The sequence below is a fragment of the Lycium barbarum genome, chromosome 1 (genome assembly GCF_019175385.1).
Source record: "Lycium barbarum isolate Lr01 chromosome 1, ASM1917538v2, whole genome shotgun sequence".
In the NCBI taxonomy this organism is placed as follows: Eukaryota; Viridiplantae; Streptophyta; class Magnoliopsida; order Solanales; family Solanaceae; genus Lycium; species Lycium barbarum.
This window is the reverse complement of record NC_083337.1, coordinates 162,136,105-162,155,301: the sequence shown is the minus strand read 5'-3', so window position 1 is coordinate 162,155,301 and position 19,197 is coordinate 162,136,105. Positions and strand designations below refer to the sequence as shown.

Here is a 19,197-nt window from a genome sequence, read left to right as displayed (position 1 = left end):
TTAGAATTATTTCAGCTCCGCTAGACACACCTCACGCACACGCTCCAAGGTAAGGTCGTACCTTGCGATGGGCTTCGCCCCGCGAGGCCTTGTGCATTTCCGATTTTAGTGAAATTTTCCCCAATGTTGATCCTTGCTTGTGTGGCGTGAGCCACAAAGCATGACAAATGTGCTTTGGACCTTGCTCCGCGAGGTCCCTGTGATTTCCAGCCTTCGTGCAAATTCCCACTTCACACTCCCTAGCTCGCGGAAAGCGAAGGGTCTCCATGCTTTGGACCTTCCTCCGCAAGGCCTTGCCTTGTTCCACACTGCCGATTTTGAACTCTTCTTCGAAATGGAGTATTTTCAACGTTAAATTTAGATTTCACAATAATGCACAAATTAGTTCTATATGGCAAAGTCAATAGTAGTTAGGTGTATTTAACTCCTTGGAACTGTATCACCATTAGGTCCTTCATGTATACCAACAATTTTCATGCATCTAGACGAAGATTCATCATTCAAATTTATATTGGAACCATGTATATTATTCACCTTAACTGTTATACATAATGGTTACACTCAAATTCATTTTTTTTTCTTTAACTCAATGTGTACACGTAAACCCATATCATTATAAATCAAAATATTTGTGGAGAATCCTCGTCAACCTTGTAATGAATTTCTAAAGAATTATTTTTGATGTCCACCTTCAATTGTTTTGCTATTGTATCAATGAAATCTTCAAAACTTGATATTTGTACGAATCACCGCCATTAACTCCGTATTCTACAAAAAATGTTGTCAAATATCCCAATATCTATTGTTATGGATTTAAATTAGTAAATTGGCTATGATACCTTATGTGATGATGCGATTGAAAATAATATGTAGATCTCGAAATTGGATTAAATCCTTATGAAGTCGAGTGACAGCTTTGAGATTTCCTCAATAAAGGCAACACAAAACCCTCGTCAACTATTTTAGGAACGAGTATAATATGTATTGTGTTTATGTTAAGAATGTTACTACTAGATACATCATAAATAATACAGAAAAGGGTTAAATATACCCTTATACTATTGAAAAAAGGGTCAAATATACCCTTCATTATACTTTGGGTTCAAAAATACCCCTAACGTTATACTATTGACTCAAATATAACCCTCTACCATTAAGTTTGTCCAAGGTGGAGGCCAATACCACATGTCACTCACATTTTAATGAGGTGGACACCATGTGGCATGCCACCTCACTAACCAAACCCAATTTTACCCCACCTCCCCTCCTTCCATATCATCTTTCACCGTTAGCACCTGCCCCTCCATAATTGCCACACCCTTTTAAAATTAATTACAGACGGAAAAGTCTCAGTTAATTAAGAAAAAAAATCTCAGATTTGAGGAAGAAAAATCTCAGTTATTTAAGGACGAACCTAATTGACTTTGCTTTCCAAAAAAAAAAAAAAAAAGAACTGGTTGTGAATTGGAAATTCCTAATTGACTCTATTCCCTCTCATTTGTCGTTTGATTTACACCTGAATTGGATTAGTCCAGTGCAAATTTCTAGTCTTTTTGCATAGTATAGTAGTAGTCCCATTTTCCCACAGAAATAACCAAAAGGTCAAACAAATTCCCCATTGTTGAACCTCAACAATTCAGTGACCATGGCTTCGACCCTCAAGTCTATTATTTTCAGGTATCTCAATACAACTCCTCTAAAATTAATTTTAAAAGGGTATGGTAATTGTGGAGGGGGAGGTGCTAATGGTGAAAGATGATATGGAAGGAGGGGGAGGTGGGATAAAATTGGATTTGATTAGTGAGGTAGCATGCCACATGGTGTTCACCTCATTGAAATATGAGTGACATGTGGTATTAGGCTCCACCTTGGACAAACTTAACTGTGGAGGGATATATTTAAGCCAATAATATAATGTTAGAGGTATATTTGGACCCAAAATATAACGATGGGTATATTTAACCCTTTTTTAATGGTAGAAGGGTATATTTGGCCCTTTTCCGTAAAATAATATTATTGATCATGAAATAAGGAAAGAATATTTACCGTCTTAGTAAATATTGGATTACAATTGGACTTTGCTATAAAATACCAACATTTTTAGCTTCAGTTGGGAAACCTAATCCCTGGCTAAAGATATGCTAGTAAATATTTATGTCAATATCCCCTAAATATATGCCAATAAATACTTGAGGTTGTATATATCTATACCAATATCCCTTTCATTTTCCTCTTTCCAAATACAACTAATTTAGCTCACTAAAGTGGAAATTATTGTCATTAAGTTTCAATCACAATTTTCAGAAGCACAGCTTGTGTTCGTGTTGTAGGTAGAGATGCAAGTCTTCTTGCTTCAATATCTGCGGGCCATCGTAGATGATTGCATTAACTTTGACAACCCAACTAAACTTTCACTTATTCAATGTTTAGCATTAAAAAAATTGAGAGAGAGAGAGCGCACAAATTAAATATCTAACAGAAAAAATAATCCTTGCGTGAAATTTCAGCATTATTAATCAACCAAACGACCCTTTAGATTGACCTTTACGGCGTCGTTTTTGTCCACCTTCTTCGCGAACCACGCAATTCTCATATTCTTTAATTGTAATCAATTTCTTTGTCCAATTTACTTGGATATTTTGCTTCAACCCAAGTCTCTGGTAATTTTTCTTACCCCTTACCGATTTGCTTTGCCTATTTTGTTCAATTTGTTAATTTGTGGTGTTCCATTTATTGGATCCTCAGTTTTAAAGTTTTCATTCCTAACTTAAAATTACCCTTAGTTTAGCATTAATAGATTATAATTTCACTTATTTTTGTGTTAAGGGGATTATCTAATTGTTTCGATCTCATTAATTTCGTGTATTTAGTGGGCTAAGTTGATTTTAATTAGAAAAGAGGGTGTCTTTCGGTAACATTTAAGGTAATAATCTATCAATTGATTGGGAGAGATGTCATTTAGGAACTGCTTAAATGACCTGTTAGATGTATTTGGATGCTTTAGTGAATTTAATCTAAAACCTTTCTATAATGATGTCGTTTGTCCGGATATTTTTTTGTTGCTATACAAGATGTTGTTATAGAGAACATATAATATCACATAATATGAACGTCGGTCCCAAAAAAAACTTGGTCGTTATAGTGAAATGTTGTTATAGAGAGGTTTGATTGTATTAATATTTTACCTACAGAGTTTCATAAATAAATAAAAAAGGAATGCGACTTTTTGACTTTTGGCTTCTTTGTGTTTTTTTTTAATTAAGCTTTTCAAGTATTCTTTTGATGTTGCAAGTTATATTACTTTCGATGTAGGTGATATTCTATAGGTTTTGTTTTAAAAAACGAACAATTTATGTGTAATTTTGAATATGAAATGCAAGAGATCAATTTAGGAAGGGGAAAAAGATTTTACTGAAGGGTACATTTAAGATTTAATTCGTCTTTGAAAGGATGAATATATGATTGGATTAATCAGCATTTATATGATTATTGATTGGATTAATCAGCATCGAGTTTAAATGGAGTATCAGTGAGGATTCATATATATAGCTTGCCGAATTTGTTTGGGCCTGATGCATAGTTGTCATTGGTTGCCAAACACAGTTTCTGCTATAAGCATTTGGATTGTTTATTCCTTTTGATTGAATGTATGATGTATCCTTTTCAATTTTCTTGTCTTTCCCTTGTAAATATATGTATATCATCAGTCTCCTGATAAGTAAGAGTGGTATTCAATACGTTTCCCATCGGTTTTAGTTTTCTGATAAATGATTTTTCTGTATAACAGCAGCAGAGGTGTTGAATTAAGAAGAATTATTGACAGATAGATAGTCCAAATTTGAGGGATTCTAAGTTTTTCACCATCAGTGTCTTTGGTTAGCGACAACCACTTTCAATCACAGCACTGATTCAGCATCTTGAACTGTGAGCTATGGCCTCGACCTTGGAAAATGAAGCTAATTCCTCCAAAAATGTGTTCATTCTATCGGGGCAGAGTAACATGGCTGGTCGCGGTGGAGTAGAAAAGCATCACTGGGACGGCGTTGTACCAAACGAGTGCTCTCCTGATGCTTCTAGAATCTTCCGTCTTAGTACACACCTCCACTGGGAGGTGGCACGTGAGCCACTCCACCATGACATTGATTCCAAAAAGACCTGTGGTGTTGGACCTGGAATGTCATTTGCAAACGCGATCAAGGACCGAGTGGAAGCCATTGGGTTAGTGCCATGTGCTGTAGGAGGGACCGCGATAAAGGAGTGGGCCCATGGGGAGCATTTGTATGTCAATATGGTCAAGAGAGCTAGAGCAGCCATGCATCATGGTGGAGAAATCAAGGCATTGCTTTGGTATCAAGGAGAGAGTGATACATTATCTCAGCATTGTGCTGACACCTATAAGGCTAATATGGAGAAGTTAATACATAATGTTCGTGCTGATTTGCATCTGCCATCTCTGCCAATTATTCAGGTTAGCTAATATAGTTTGCTTCAAACCTAAATGATGCTATGCTTGTTTGAAATAAGTAACATTAGTACTGCCCAGTTTTCAACACTAAAAATACTATAACGTGAAGTTTAATTGTTCTCTATGCATCTTTTTTCCCAATAAATTATCTCAGATAGTAAAAACAATAAATGAGGTTGATATTAAGATCCCCTCAACCGCTCTTCTCCCTCGTGCAGTTGTTGTCAAAAAAAAAGTTTAGATAAGAATAAAAAGTACAACAACAACAACAAAACCAGTGTGGTCCTACTAGTTGGGTCTGGGGAGGGTAGGATGTACGCAGATCTTATCTCTACATTTGTGAGGTAGAGAGGTTGTTTGCGGTAGACCCTCGGCTCAGAAAAAGTACCTGGCACAATAATATCAGACAGAGATAGCAAAATAACAAGATACAAAAAAGAAAAAACTATGGCAGCATATAGTAATGCACATCCAGGAATTAGAGGAGAGGAAGAGACCCGCCCCCTCTCTTCCCACACAGAAGTCAACAACACTTAGCTGTATACGGTAAAAACCGGATGCGAGGCAAACCGGTGGAGCGAGGGGGCCGATTGATCTGCCTTCTTCGTCATTGGAACGACCAAGCCCGGTGACCCGAGCATTCGCGGCTGTTGGTCCGAGTAGCCGTTGGTCCGTGTGCCGTTGGTCCGAGTAGCCGTTGGTCCGTGTGGCCGTTGGTCCGAGTAGCCGTTGGTCCGTGTGGCCGTTGGTCCGAGTAGCCGTTGGTCCGGATGGCCGTTGCACGCGGGTCAAGCGCCAGTAACGTCCTGTCCTGGTCAACTACCCACCATGCGTGTGTCAGACGGCGCCGTCAGTCTAATCCCACCAAATCCGTGCAGAGTTGTCCTTATTGCTATTATTTTATTAGCTCACATCATATGAGACCCATGGAGGTCACACTATAAATAGAGCACATCCCCCTCCTTTGTAAGGGCTGGCTCCCTGGGATCAACAACATTTTTGTACTAGAAGATATATACAAATCGCTCTCTCAATATTAGATTTTGGTCCGGAATCATTGTGTTCATCTCTATTACTTGTTCAAACAAATAATACTTATATGTTAGTAGATGTATAAATCCACAGTGGTCCTCTAAGCATCATCGTTTTCTTCACATCTTAACCATACGAATCTTGTATCCATCAAATATATCGAGATTCAAACACATATCCTATACCCGCGTACAAATTCAATTGATTTGCCAAATTCGGGGTAAACAGTTTGGCGCCCACCGTGGGGCTAGGATAATAGTGGTCTTTGATCTTGATCTCTATCTTACCCATCAAAATCGAAAACATGTGCTGTCCGTCTCGGAAGAAACGGACCAAATGGCTAACAGTGGGCAATCTGGTCACGTCAACAACAACGAGATCGTGGCCGAAAATGAAGGCAGCGGGCCGCGAGGATTGCCAAACCCCACTGACCCTTTAAATACTAACAATTCGATTACTTTGTCCGGGACACAAGTCCGGAAAGAACCGGATACCCCGAATGATAATATTGACTTGCGTTTAATTTTTGAAATGTTGCAGGAACAGAGAGCGGCGATTGCTGAACAGGGAATCGCAATAGCCCGGTTGCAAAACGGAGGAGATGAAGCGACCCCGGGGAAGACGAAGGGTGTTGTCGAAATCGGAAGAAACGAGCCACGGATGGTCGAGAGTAACGGTTCCGGAGCCAGTTCCTTCATCGAGGTTCTAAAGATGCTCGAAACTTTGGCAAAACGGGTAGACTCGACCGAAAAGAGGGTCGAGACGTATAACTCTCGGGTGGATCAAATACCGGGGGCTCCACCTTTGCTAAAAGGGCCAAACTCGAAAAGGTACATTCAAAGGCCTTTTCGTCCGAGTGCGGCTCCGAAATTGATCCCGAAGAGGTTCAAAATGCCGGATATCCAAAAATATGACGGCACAACGGGCCCTTGCGAACACGTGACCTCATACACCTGTGCTATAAAAGGCAATGATATGGAAGATGATGAAATCGAATCCGTGTTGCTGAAAAAATTCGGGGAAACTCTAGCAAAAGGAGCATTGACTTGGTACGATCATCTGCCCGAGCATTCAATCACTTCTTTCGAAACGCTCGCCGATGCCTTCATAAAAGCACACGCCGGAGCCAAAAAGGTGCAGGCTCGGAAGGCGGATATTTTCCGAATTGCCCAAAGAAACGATGAGTTACTGCGTGAATTTGTCAGCCGGTTCCAAAGGGAACGAATGGAGCTTCCCCCGGTTCCGGAGGAATGGGCTGCACAAGCTTTCACAAAAGGGCTCAATGTTCGGAGCTCGACGACTTCGTTCAAATTAAAGGAAAGCTTGGTGGAATACGAGGCTGTGACATGGGCAGATGTCCATAACCGGTACGAGTCGAAGATTCGGGTGGAGGATGACCAACTCGAGCTTCCCCCGGGGCCCGTAATTATGAACAAAAGTCTGGAGAGACCAAGGAAGAATTACGAACCGGAGGCCAGATCATCGAGGGAGAGGTACCGGCCATATTCTCATCCGGAGAAACCAAGCTTCAGGACGGACTAAGGTATGGACTCCTCGTGTTTTTCTATTGACCTCTTTCTTTTTTTGCAGGAAGTCAAGTACCGGATAAAGTTAGAATCTAGGTCTGAAAACACGTGTTGCACTCTTTTCCTTAGTACGGTTTTGTCCCAAAATGGGTTTTCCGACTAGGTTTTTAATGAGGCAACAAGTACAACGTGTTACTCAACAAAGATAAGGGACCAGCACCCGGAAACTCGAAGTCACACCCTCCGAAGTGGGGGCTTGATAGCACTCACCCGACCTCGCAGCTCGGATAAATACTAGGGGACTTATACCCACATCGAGGTTTACCCCGGTTAGTGGAAAACGGAGGGGCTCAACAAGTCAAGACCGGACCAAACGATCATAACGAATCGTGTCCCATTCAACATTTGCTACGGCAAAACTAAGGCCCGGCCACCGGCCACAGCCTCCGATGTAAGGACCAAACGATCATAATGAATCGTGTCCCATTCAACATTTGCTACGGCAAAACTACGGCCCGGCCACCGGCCATAGCCTCCGATGTAAAGACCAAACGATCATAATGAATCGTGTCCCATTTTTCATTTACTACAACAAGGCAGAGGGAATTAAAATTCTCATATGTACAAACATTTTGCAAACACAAAGTCATCAAAGGCTGGTATAACAAAATCTTGGGTGTCTTTCTGTTAAAAGGACTTCGCCCCGATGGTAACCGCCGTATTCTGGCACTGCCCCACTCACATACTCTATATCGAGGGTTGTGCCAGAAATTCGACAAAGGCGACAAGGTCACAATGACCCAAGCCAAAGCTCGGCAAATTCTCCCAAAACAGGGATTGCTACATCAAAAACTTTGCCAAGGTTGAAAAAATACCGACCCTGAAGAAAATGCCTATCGTAATTCGGAGACATCTGAACTTATGAAGCATCGGATAAGTCCCACGGGCACGGTGAATTAACGACTATGAGTCGACCTGTCCTAAAACGGACCAACGATCATGACCAAAATAATGGCAAACATTCAAAACGAAGAAATAAAAAGGTAACGACGAGCTGACAGGGCCACCGGTTTCGGAAGTTATCCACTCCCCGTTACTCCGATAGATCGGAGATCCGGGAAGTGTGGGGCTATCTGTATACGGTAAAAACCGGATGCGAGGCAAACCGGTGGAGCGAGGGGGCCGATTGATCTGCCTTCTTCGTCATTGGAACGACCAAGCCCGGTGACCCGAGCATTCGCGGCTGTTGGTCCGTGTGCCGTTGGTCCGAGTAGCCGTTGGTCCGTGTGGCCGTTGGTCCGAGTAGCCGTTGGTCCGAGTAGCCGTTGGTCCGGGTGGCCGTTGCACGCGGGTCAAGCGTCAGTAACGTCCTGTCCTGGTCAACTACCCACCATGCGTGTGTCAGACGGCGCCGTCAGTCTAATCCCACCAAATCCGTGCAGAGTTGTCCTTATTGCTATTATTTTATTAGCTCACATCATATGAGACCCATGGAGGTCACACTATAAATAGAGCACATCCCCCTCCTTTGTAAGGGCTGGCTCCCTGGGATCAACAACATTTTTGTACTAGAAGATATATACAAATCTCTCTCTCAATATTAGATTTTGGTCCGGAATCATTGTGTTCATCTCTATTACTTGTTCAAACAAATAATACTTATATGTTAGTAGATGTATAAATCCACAGTGGTCCTCTAAGCATCATCGTTTTCTTCACATCTTAACCATACGAATCTTGTATCCATCAAATATATCGAGATTCAAACACATATCCTATACCCGCGTACAAATTCAATTGATTTGCCAAATTCGGGGTAAACATTAGCTACCTTCTAACCTTTTACCCTAATCTTCGACCTCCATACCTTCCTATCTTGGGTCATGTTCTCAGTCAGCTGAAGTTGTGCCATGTCCTGTCTAATTACCTCTTTCAGTTCTTCTTCGGCCTACCTCTACCTCTCCTAACTCCTGCTACCTCCAACCTCTCGCACCTCCTTACTGGTACATCCTCGCACCTCCTTTTCACATGCCCGAACCACCTCAGCCTCGCTTCCCTCATCTTGTCTGCCATTGAATAAAAAGTGTTTTGTGAAATCGCTACTCGCTAGGCCAATTCAAATCAGCCTGATGCATGTAACAAAATCCTTGAAGGATTGTGGCAATTGTAGTTAGGAATTTGGAGCAAAATTTTGGTGGTTTCCTTACATGGAATGTTGATAGATCCGATATCTAATTCTGTTTCTATCTCTCTATCATATATCTAGCTGATGTTAAAATTTCATGGACCAAAGTAGTTGGAACATTATAACATGTTCTCTAACTGCATTGCATTGTCCTCCAGGTTGCAATTGCATCAGGAGATGAGAAATATGTTGAAAAGATTCGAGAAGCGCAAAAGGCGATTGATCTTCCAAATGTTGTATGTGTTGATGCCATGGGATTACAGCTTAAGGAAGATAATCTCCATTTAACCACAGAGGCTCAAGTTAAATTAGGCCAAATGTTGGCTGATGCATACCTTACCCATTTTGCACCACAAGAACTTTGTGTTGCTTCATCTTGAGAAATTTGCTACTGTGTGCGTGTAATTCTTAAAAGATATTTAATCCTGGCTCATGAACATAACGAGAGTGCTCATATAACTAAAATGAAGTATATTATTTTGAAGTAAGTTGACTCATTTTCTGTGTCTCTTCATGTCTTGACTCATTTTCTGTGTCTCTTCATGTCTCTACTTTAAATAAGACCCGTTGCTTTGGTTATATATCAGTCGCAAAACAAACGCTATTATATTAATGCAGTAAAATTTTCTGAAAACCTCTTTTTGTATTTTCTTAACTAAGTCGAGTATATAGCAAGGAGAAAGAAATCTAAATTAGCAACTTATGCAGCAACATTTTTTTGGAATTGGGTGCATATGCCTCGGACTTTGAGTCGGACACCTCTGTCTTGCTGGAGATTCTTAAGAATGAGAGTAGTCATATCAATCTTAAAGAAGTGAACAAAATAATACTACCACTAACGGGTGTGGTGGGATGGTTTTGATCCCTTCACCAAAAGTCATGAATTCGAACACGGGAAATGCAAACTTCCTCGGATAGAGCATTTTACCTCCTTAGTGGGCTTACTCGTGCAAATTTAGATTAATCAAGGTAGTGAATTATGAATTCCTGATGGTTAACAAAATAAATATACTATCAAAGTGTTGAGTAAATATGTTAGGCTTAGACAAAGTGATTAAGTATTAAGGGTAAATACTTTACTGTAAAAAAAAAAATTGAATAGAACAGAGAAATGTTTTGCTACGCCTCATTGTGTTGGAAGAGTAGAGCAAAGCCAGAAAACAAAAGTTTCGTTTTACACTTATTTTTCTAACCATAGATGAACTCTAAAGCTCTGCATAGGCACGGTTCTTTCTATGTATGTACACCTTTAAAAGAATTTGTATGAAATTCTTCTGCTTTTCGTCGATTTGTTTTATTGATATGCAAGTAGTCTTAGCAAAAACAAAATCACAAATTCGAAGAATTATACTAGTGAAAAATTGTTTAGTTGTACATGATTTCAGTCGTCACCCATAAATCTCTTAAATTTGCAAATAATGTCTGCAAAACCAAGGGAATCAAGCAAAGACTTCAATGAATCAATGGTGCCTCTTTTACAACCAAAACATACATAGCTATAGCGTTGTTTTATGCAAGTAAACTATACTAGTTCAATTTAGTGTAAAGCCTACAATGAATACTGTTCGAAATTTCGCAGTCGAGGGATTTCTTCAGGGGTGTCGGAATGTTACTTTAAGCTCAAACAAGAGATATCATTCGGGTATAGAGTCACATAACTCGGAAAGAAGTCAGAACTATGTGACTCTTCAACTCATTAACAACCTCATGTGCAAAGTCCACCTCTATCTCTTGCTTCAAACACCCCTACTAGCTTTATAAATTATAAATGGTCGTCTAGTTTCATTGACATCTTGGTGTATTGACTTCTCCGATTAGTGAGGGTGAAACTATTTATCTTATGTCATCTGCTTCCTCTGGCTTTCTAAGACATATTCATAGTATTCTTCTTCACCGTAAAGTTTCCTGAAAGACAAATTAAATATGCAGTCAGTAAAATATTAGGTGCCCAACAGAAGACCACCCAGAGGAAGGGAAAAATATGTTTGAGTAGGACTCCATAAATTAAATCATACATCAGAAGTAACAGGATCTAGGTATAGTGACATGAGTTTATATCAGCGCCAGTGCCTTGGAAGCAAATGAACATGTAAGTCAGATAACCCTCAAGACCACTTACAAAGGGTTGAAAAAGGTATCACTACTTTCAAGAAGTAACTCTTTTTTTGCCAAATGAGAGAAATAACCCTCTCCTCTCCCTGTTCTCGTTACTTCCTATTGAATATAGCACTAACCACAACAGCAAGGGTCACAACATTAACATATTTCAGAACTAATTAGTCCAATCATTGTCACTTGACTAATTAACAGCTTATATGTGAAGAGTTTTACCAATGGGAAATAATACTAGTAAAGGTTATGGACATATGAACCCTGTCCAAATTCCAATGTTGGACAAATCTCAAAGTGAACAATGGTACAAGGATGAAAGAAAAGATTAAGAACCTCATGCACCTTTTCACAAGTTAAATCCTCATTTTTAGTGAGTCAGAAAACTTTGAGCAACTTTTAAAATGAGCAGACTACGTAATTATGTAGAAAACAAAGGAAGGGGGGAGGGTGAAGCAGATCTCAGACCACAACATCCAAACTACGCATTTTAGGAATCAGAACACGAACAACTTAATTTGGAAACTAACTGAACAGCAACTAAATTTGATCCCATCACATGGAATTACGGGTGGAAGTAAGAGCAGCAGACAAGAAAACTTACGCTATATCTGCCAAGGTATCTGATTTAATTACTGCCAGCCCCTCCGGGAGCCCAAGGGAAGAATATTGCATTATCATTTCCTTCAAGGTGTGCTTTGTACTTTTGATATCGTTATCCCACAATATACTCTGCAACCAAAGCACCCAGACCTGTTACTTATATTTGCAGAGAAACACATATAGGAAGCCAATGACTTCATCATCTTCAATTTCAAGCAAATGCTGAATATATTTTAGTCTATTCCATTTATATGCTGGATGGACAAAGTGGCCACTTAATTCAGAGTCTAATTTTAACATGTAATAAGAGATTGCTTCACGTCTGGTTTCACAGACCGAATACCTTTCTCACATACTCTCTTTTGACATCTTCCCGTGGTATTTTTCCCTCGGAAGAGAAAATAGAGGCATTCCAAATGGCTCCTCTTGCAACCATCACAGATGAAGCACCTATACAGTATAGCTGTTAAATGTTGAAAAACATAAGCAGAAACAACCATATAGATATTCATACCAGCAGATAGAAAGGCAATCATCAACTTAGTGTGAATGATTCTTTTCACATACAGATTGTTCATTTATTTGATGTGTCAAAAGGAAGCATTCTTACAAAGAATAATTTTCCTTTCTGGGGCAATAGCAAATCTCTGAATATAACTTTCAAATTGGAGGCGACGTTGCTCGGATCCTCCAAATATATCACCTCACCCCGTGTCTGACACGGGTGAGGCCCTTTTTTGGAGGATCCGAGCAACATCAATTAGAAGAGTTAATGGGCCTGAACTACAAGCATCTACAATGATTTTGCTAAGCAGTTAGAGGAATTCTATAAGACAGAGTGCAAGCAAATCAACAATCAACAACTTCGCATCACGGCTCTATAGCTGTTGCCGTGCTGTGCTAAAACTCCACTTTTAGTGCATTAATGTGTTTGTCTTTCTTTAGGGAGAATGAAACACAAGGAAGAAACAATAAGGAAAGAAACAAAGCTTCCATTTGATGATCACTGGATGTTGGACCACATGTAAACTCAACACAGTTTCCCTCCTCCAAGTTCTTACAATGTACTTGTAAAAGCTGGATAAGAAATGAACATATCTAGCATCTATCCTTCATGTTGAACCCCTAAACTTGTCAAATGCATCCACAGTTCTCTACAGAATTCAAGCTTTTTTCTACATTTTTTTATGGAAGTAGTTAACTCATTGATTGAAGGGAACATTCCTGCATATATACATCTTTTACGAGAAAGAACCATCAAGTGTCTAAGCACAATGCACAACTATACACATTAGAAGATATGTAAGCTATTTGATCCTGTTTCCTAAAACCTATGGACATTTGATGAAAATCAAACATACATACCCATATAGGGACAACACAGATACATTTATCTTGTGACAAAATAGTTGTGCTAAAACATCCAGATCATTATCTAAAATATATAAAACTTCACCCACAAAGTGCAAACCGATTCATCAGAGAACAATACGAGAACAAAGGGCAATTATAAGAAGTTTAAGCACACCTGTTGCATCTCTAATGCGTTGAAAATCCTCATATTCAAAAACATCACCATTTGCTATAACTGGAATAGAGAGAGCGGCAGCAACATCCGCAATCTCATTCCACTTTGCAGGATCTCTTGGCCTGTCTGCAACTTTCCTATAGTTCAATCAACAAGCATGTCACATTTCTAGTCAGAGGAAATATCAATATCACTTGACCTCAAGTTAAAGTTCCTAATAGAAGAAATCTCAAACAAGCAATCAATATGACTCCTTATCCCAAACAAAAAATCACAAATGAGCGCTAACAATATTCCGTGGAAACAGACACAATCAGAGTAGCTGCCGAGAGAACTGTCAAATTGCACCCTCATAAATCATTTCTGACATAGTTTCCAAATATAGCATGTTCAATTTGTGTATTTTAAATCTTTTAGCACTGACTACATATAACGACAGCACAGCCATAAAAAGGGCAGCCCGGTGCACTAAGCTCCCACTATGCGCGGTGTCCGGGGCAGGGCCGGACCACAAGGGTCTATTTTACGCAGCCTTACCCTACATTTCTAGGTAACGCTGCGTACAATAGACCCTTGTAGTCCGGCGGACCCCGCCAACAGTCATAACTCATGGAAAAGGCAATTATGTCCATCAACCTAGGGTAGAAGGTTAGTGGGTAGTTGAGTTTTGTCACGCTGTGTATAAGAGAGGTGGGGGGCTAGTCCATCTCCTCTTCTCCTTTTCTTCGTAGTATTATTTTGGTAATGCATAGATCATTTAGGTGTGTATTACTATGTGTTACTCCATTTGTCTTGTATCTTGATATTTTGCTGTCTTATTTTTCGTGCAACCCTGCATTGACTCCGTCTCTTTTGAGCCGAGGGTCTATTCGGAAACAGGCTCTCCACCCTGCAAAGGTAGAGGTAAGGTTTGTGTACATCCTACCCTCCCTAGAACCCACTTGTGGGATTACACTGGCTACGTTGTTGTTGTTAACCTACCCACCCATCCACCAAAAAATGAAAGGAAGATCAGAACCTAAAACAATCCTGTTTTCCGGAGATGTGCTTACTAATTCATGAATTGGCGTGTTCAGAATGAAACTTCAACATCATTAAAAACACAAAAGTGAAAGGAGAGAGAGGTCGGGGAAACTAGCAAAAACATACTGAACAGACAATACTTTCCAATATAACCAAGAAGCAGACTAAAAAGTTCCTGCCCCACTTCTAAGGTGGACTCATTGAATCTACAACAACCCCACCTCATATTGGCAAAAAGATTCCAAAAACTATATGAATTAACTAGACCGCCCACCCCACCCCTAAAGAAGGCAATCTGAATATTCAAATGGTTGATTATTGACAGCGCACAAGGTTGAGTTTATAAAGAGCACGAGAAGAAGATATACAGAGATCACCTACCTTCCATGGACAGCAAGGGCAGAGACACCAGTCCTCTCAATACGTCGCGCCAATTCCACTGTATCCTGCGGAGATTTTAATAATCTAATTTTGCACGTTACTGGTACGTCCAAGTTCCTCCGTAATGTTGTCAAAATCTGAGTTCAGAAGAAAGGAAACATCAAGAACAGGACATGCAATCCTATGCTGTATTAGAAGGAAATTCTACTACTAGGGTGAAGGAACAAGAATAAATGCATACATCATGGATGAGCTCTGGTTTGCTCAACAGTGCAGCACCCATGCCTCCACTAATGGAGAATGACCTGGGGCATCCCATGTTTACGTCCACTGCTGCTACATCATTACACCTGATAAGTGACAGACCATCAAATATTTTGATCAGATGCAGTAACTTCCTATTGAAGTCGAGCATAATTGCTGGTTTAAGCTTTCATGACTAAGTCAGAAGCAAAGACTTAAAAAAAGCAAAAGAAACTCAAGCGTGTGCTTTGAAGTTTCTTCACTATCTTAAGAAAGTAGATCATGAACCTTGACAAGAATGCAATTCATGGAATTTTACGATAGGTATTCAATAAAAAGAAAATTGTTAAAGAAGCAAATTCATATCACTGCAGCTTGTAGCAGTTCAACATTAATAAATTTAACTCAGACAAGCTTGTTACTATAGACGAACATCAGCTACATCCATCATCCATATAATGTCAGAAAGGTTGATTGTAAATACTGCTAACAACATGTTAGACTCAAAAATCTAGACTTTCAATGCAGAAAAAGATATGACAGTTCCTCAAGAAAATTAGTAAAAGAAATCCAACAACACCACTTCTAACCTTGATGTACAGTTTGGAAATAAGGGACATAAATTCACCCCTCATCTCTCCCTACCTGGGACAGGAGACATACTTTTCTACCAGTTGGATCTTTTGTTATCGAGAAAAAGTTTCATGGCACAAGAAGACTTGTGCAGGTGGCATCTATACTCAGAGCGATAATGATACGACTTATTAGGACAACACACCCCCCCCCCCCCCCCAAATACTGGCGGAAAGCAATTATTAACTACTGGCACTGTATTTTCTCCTGATAAATGAAATATCACCAAAAATACCAGAAGACGCATATTGAAAATAAAAAAAGTGGAAACAAAAGTGTAATTTCATCATAGGCATCCAATCCAGTCTGGCTGTTTATAAGACTGGATGTGCGTATGACCATGTGATTATTAGATTTTGTGTGCGTGTGAGAGAGAGGGAGGAGGGGGCGGGGAAGGGGGGACGGGGTGAGCAGAAGGGTTGAAAGTACAAAGATTATAATAGGAGAAAAAAGAAACAAGAACTGAAAGCAACATACACAATTTCAGCAGCTTTGAGAGCCCTCACGGCATCAGAAGTGCCCATCTGAAATACAACTCGATTTCTTTCCTCGGGGCACGTTCTGAAAACAACATTGTCAGTTCCCTTCTCCACTATGTCAGTAGTCCCTAAGACATCTAAGGAATAAGGGGTAAAACTCGTGAGAAATATTTTAGATGCACCGAGTTTAGCAACTTTAGATGCACCGAGTTTAGCGACTTTTTTTCTTTTGCCATCTCATATTATCTAGGTAACCTGCATTCAAAGCCAGGCTTCACTAAGATACTTTATCTTTTCATTTCTTTGTCCCCTTAGAAAATAAGTGATTATGAATCCTATTCATCCATGCTCATAATACCTAAAAATAAAAGTATAAAGTAAAATAGCAAGGCATAAAGCGTAGTGCTAAGTTAATAATATACTACCTGTCCTTAAAAACAGCAATCCATAAAGCCTTTGCAGAGTAATGACTTTGAATAAATCATTCCCACTTGGAAAGACATCTATAGTATTTCAATGTACATGGCCTAGATAATAAATTACAAATCTGTGGTAGGTATTCGAGGGGTAATCAGCACCCACACTAAAACATTCAGTTTTAATTTTTAAAGTTTTGATATAACTATCATCAGTAAATGTTCAATCATCTCTAGAATATTCCATTTAAGCCACACATCCAGGTAAAACTTCTCAACATCAAATATCTTCAACTAATAGAGAGAGCCATAACACAAGGAAATTCAGTCTCCTCATCCTTTTTTCATTACATAAAAACATTAACAACCTGATAATCCATTGAATATAGAAGTTCTCAAATTGACATATACATTATACTCATCAAATAAAGGAACTTGAATAAAGACAAGACTGGTCATGCTGGCTTTGCTATTTCTAGAAAGTGTTCGTTTTATCCTTTCACAGTAGTAGACATCTCTACATATTACATTATATTCAATGTATACAACAAGCTTAAGGTTAAAGGAGAATTTAAACAGGAGACGCTAAAAAAGATCAATAAGAAATTACCATTAACTCGCCGCTCACATTTGATGATCTTATGATCAATAATCTCCTCTCCATAGGTTATGTCCGCACCATATTGGGCAGCAAGCATCCTAAATGGCAATGTACCCTGACAAAAAGTAATGAAGCATAAGATCCATAAGCATCTAAAAACATCATATACTATAAAGTACACACATTCTAAGAGCAGTCTTAACTATGCTTCTTGGTGAAGTTAATAACTCCTCGAAAGCTAAAAACGAGTTTCAGAAAGAGAAACACACATCTAGCAATGGGAACATGAAGTACCAAAATAATACTGCTCTACTTCAATTTCAGTTGAAAATACTTACCACTCGGACCATTGGAGCCAAGACTCGCTTGTTTCTGTAATCCATCATTCTGATGAGGCGGATAAGTTAGAATAATGCCTGAGAAAATAGCAAATACCGACCAAATTCAGTATATTGAACAAAGAGTTGCAGGTTACGCAAATCTCTTATGCTTCTAAAGTAACATTTTGTACACAATTCCTGTAATGGCCATATTTCATACTCACTCTGTTTCAATTTATTTGTCTTACTTTACTTTTTAGCCCATTTAAAAAGGAATGTCTCTTTGGCAACTCTTTAAATCCAACTTTCCACGTGGCATGTTTAAGACCACAGGTACATTCTATGTATCTTCAATTTAAGACCACAAGAGTTTTGACTTTATTAAACACTCTGTCAAGTCATAACCAGACAAAGTGTAGCTTTGTCTGGCTTGTAAGGACACAATCTATATACAGCTTTGCATCTTACTGTATATGGACAGTAAAGAACACAAATTTAAAAAAATTTATCAGCAGTCAAATAAAATCCGGATGCTCTCTAATTATCAACGGACACAATGTGTAGCTTCATATCTTACAGTATATTGCCGGTAAAATACGAGGAAATTAAATAATACAATTGAGTCTCTTATCTCTAAAAAAGATTGACCAGAAAAGTCAACAGTTTTTACTGACCTTCGACGGCGGAATATGGGAGTGGTTGCAATTGTGTGGCGGAATAGCTTTAGGCCTTTCCTACTTAGAGAAGAACACTCGAGGATTAAAATGTCATTTCCAAATCTTTGGTGGCTAGGAAGTAAATATGAACATTGCTTGTTTTGAAAGCCAAAAAGTTGGAATAAAATATGTAGAATGGAATAAATATGTTATTCGATAATAGTTGGAATAAAATATATTTTTATCATTATAAAATTAGTCTAAATTTCTCCTTCTTACTCAATTTTGCCTTTTTGAACTTTATAAAATGATCCAGATTTACACCTGACTCTATGAAATTGAGCAGATTTATCGGGAATAAACTATTAAACTGTAATGGTTGAAGAAAAGCCCTCTATTTTCATTGATGATCAAGAAAGACGCAAAGAAGATGAAGAAAAAAGTATGTTGAAGAAGAACAAGATGAAGGCTGATACGAGGTTAACTTCAACACTGTCTAAAGAAACATACATGGACTAGTGAACTATGGGCTGAAGAAATGATCGAAATGGTTTGGGCCTCTACATAGATGAAATAAATAATTGGGCCTGATTCCTTAGCTGACCCAACAGTGTGTAAATAATATCTACTGCATTGTAATAAGAATTTTCTAGAATAGATGAGCTGTAGGAAAAATAGTTAGAGTTAGTTACATAGAAATTAGCAATTAATTTTCAGTCCCTAGCTATTTGCACAGTAGTCCTTGGTAGTATGTATAAAGACATGTAATTACAAAGAAATGAATACACAGAAATTTCCCAATTTTCATCTGTTCATCACTTAATTCTCACATGGTATTAGAGCAGTAGCTCGATCTGAAGTTTATACAACTTTTTCAAATCAAAATCACTATCAATATCTTGCAGTTCTAAAGGGAAAATGGGTGACAAAACTCCTGAAACTAGAAACATAGGGAACACTGCAACTGAAGTCACCACCATTGATGCAAGTCATCCTT

The 19,197-nt window shown here is 39.0% G+C and overlaps 2 protein-coding genes across 4 annotated transcripts; one reads left to right on the top strand and one right to left on the bottom strand.

Moving 5' to 3' along the window:
* The first annotated feature begins 2,143 nt into the window (after window positions 1-2,143).
* LOC132603136 (probable carbohydrate esterase At4g34215) lies at window positions 2,144-9,705 on the top strand. Of its 2 annotated transcripts, XM_060316052.1 has the most exons (4): window positions 2,144-2,660; window positions 3,788-4,468; window positions 6,038-7,040; window positions 9,367-9,502. In XM_060316052.1, exons 2-3 carry the CDS (start codon window positions 3,932-3,934, stop codon window positions 7,037-7,039), a joined length of 1,539 nt encoding a protein of 512 aa, XP_060172035.1. In that variant the 5' UTR covers window positions 2,144-2,660; window positions 3,788-3,931; the 3' UTR covers window position 7,040; window positions 9,367-9,502. The 2 variants fall into 2 exon arrangements, with proteins under 2 accessions (XP_060172035.1, XP_060172044.1); XM_060316061.1 differs by lacking the exon at window positions 6,038-7,040 and having other exon boundaries at window positions 2,223-2,660; window positions 9,367-9,705.
* A 939-nt stretch (window positions 9,706-10,644) lies between these two features.
* Window positions 10,645-18,705, bottom strand: LOC132603147 (uncharacterized). 2 transcript variants are annotated; one of them, XM_060316071.1, is made up of 11 exons: window positions 18,525-18,699; window positions 18,219-18,278; window positions 17,563-17,640; window positions 17,234-17,339; window positions 16,206-16,344; window positions 15,094-15,202; window positions 14,853-14,989; window positions 13,449-13,585; window positions 12,264-12,370; window positions 11,922-12,049; window positions 10,645-11,113 (listed from the first exon to the last, which is right to left on the bottom strand). In XM_060316071.1, the coding sequence occupies exons 3-11, from the start codon at window positions 17,608-17,610 to the stop codon at window positions 11,047-11,049; spliced, it is 978 nt and encodes a 325-aa protein (XP_060172054.1). In that variant the 5' UTR covers window positions 17,611-17,640; window positions 18,219-18,278; window positions 18,525-18,699; the 3' UTR covers window positions 10,645-11,046. The 2 variants fall into 2 exon arrangements, 1 of the variants encoding a protein (XP_060172054.1); XR_009567988.1 differs by having other exon boundaries at window positions 12,264-12,383; window positions 18,219-18,705.
* Window positions 18,706-19,197: the final 492 nt, after the last annotated feature.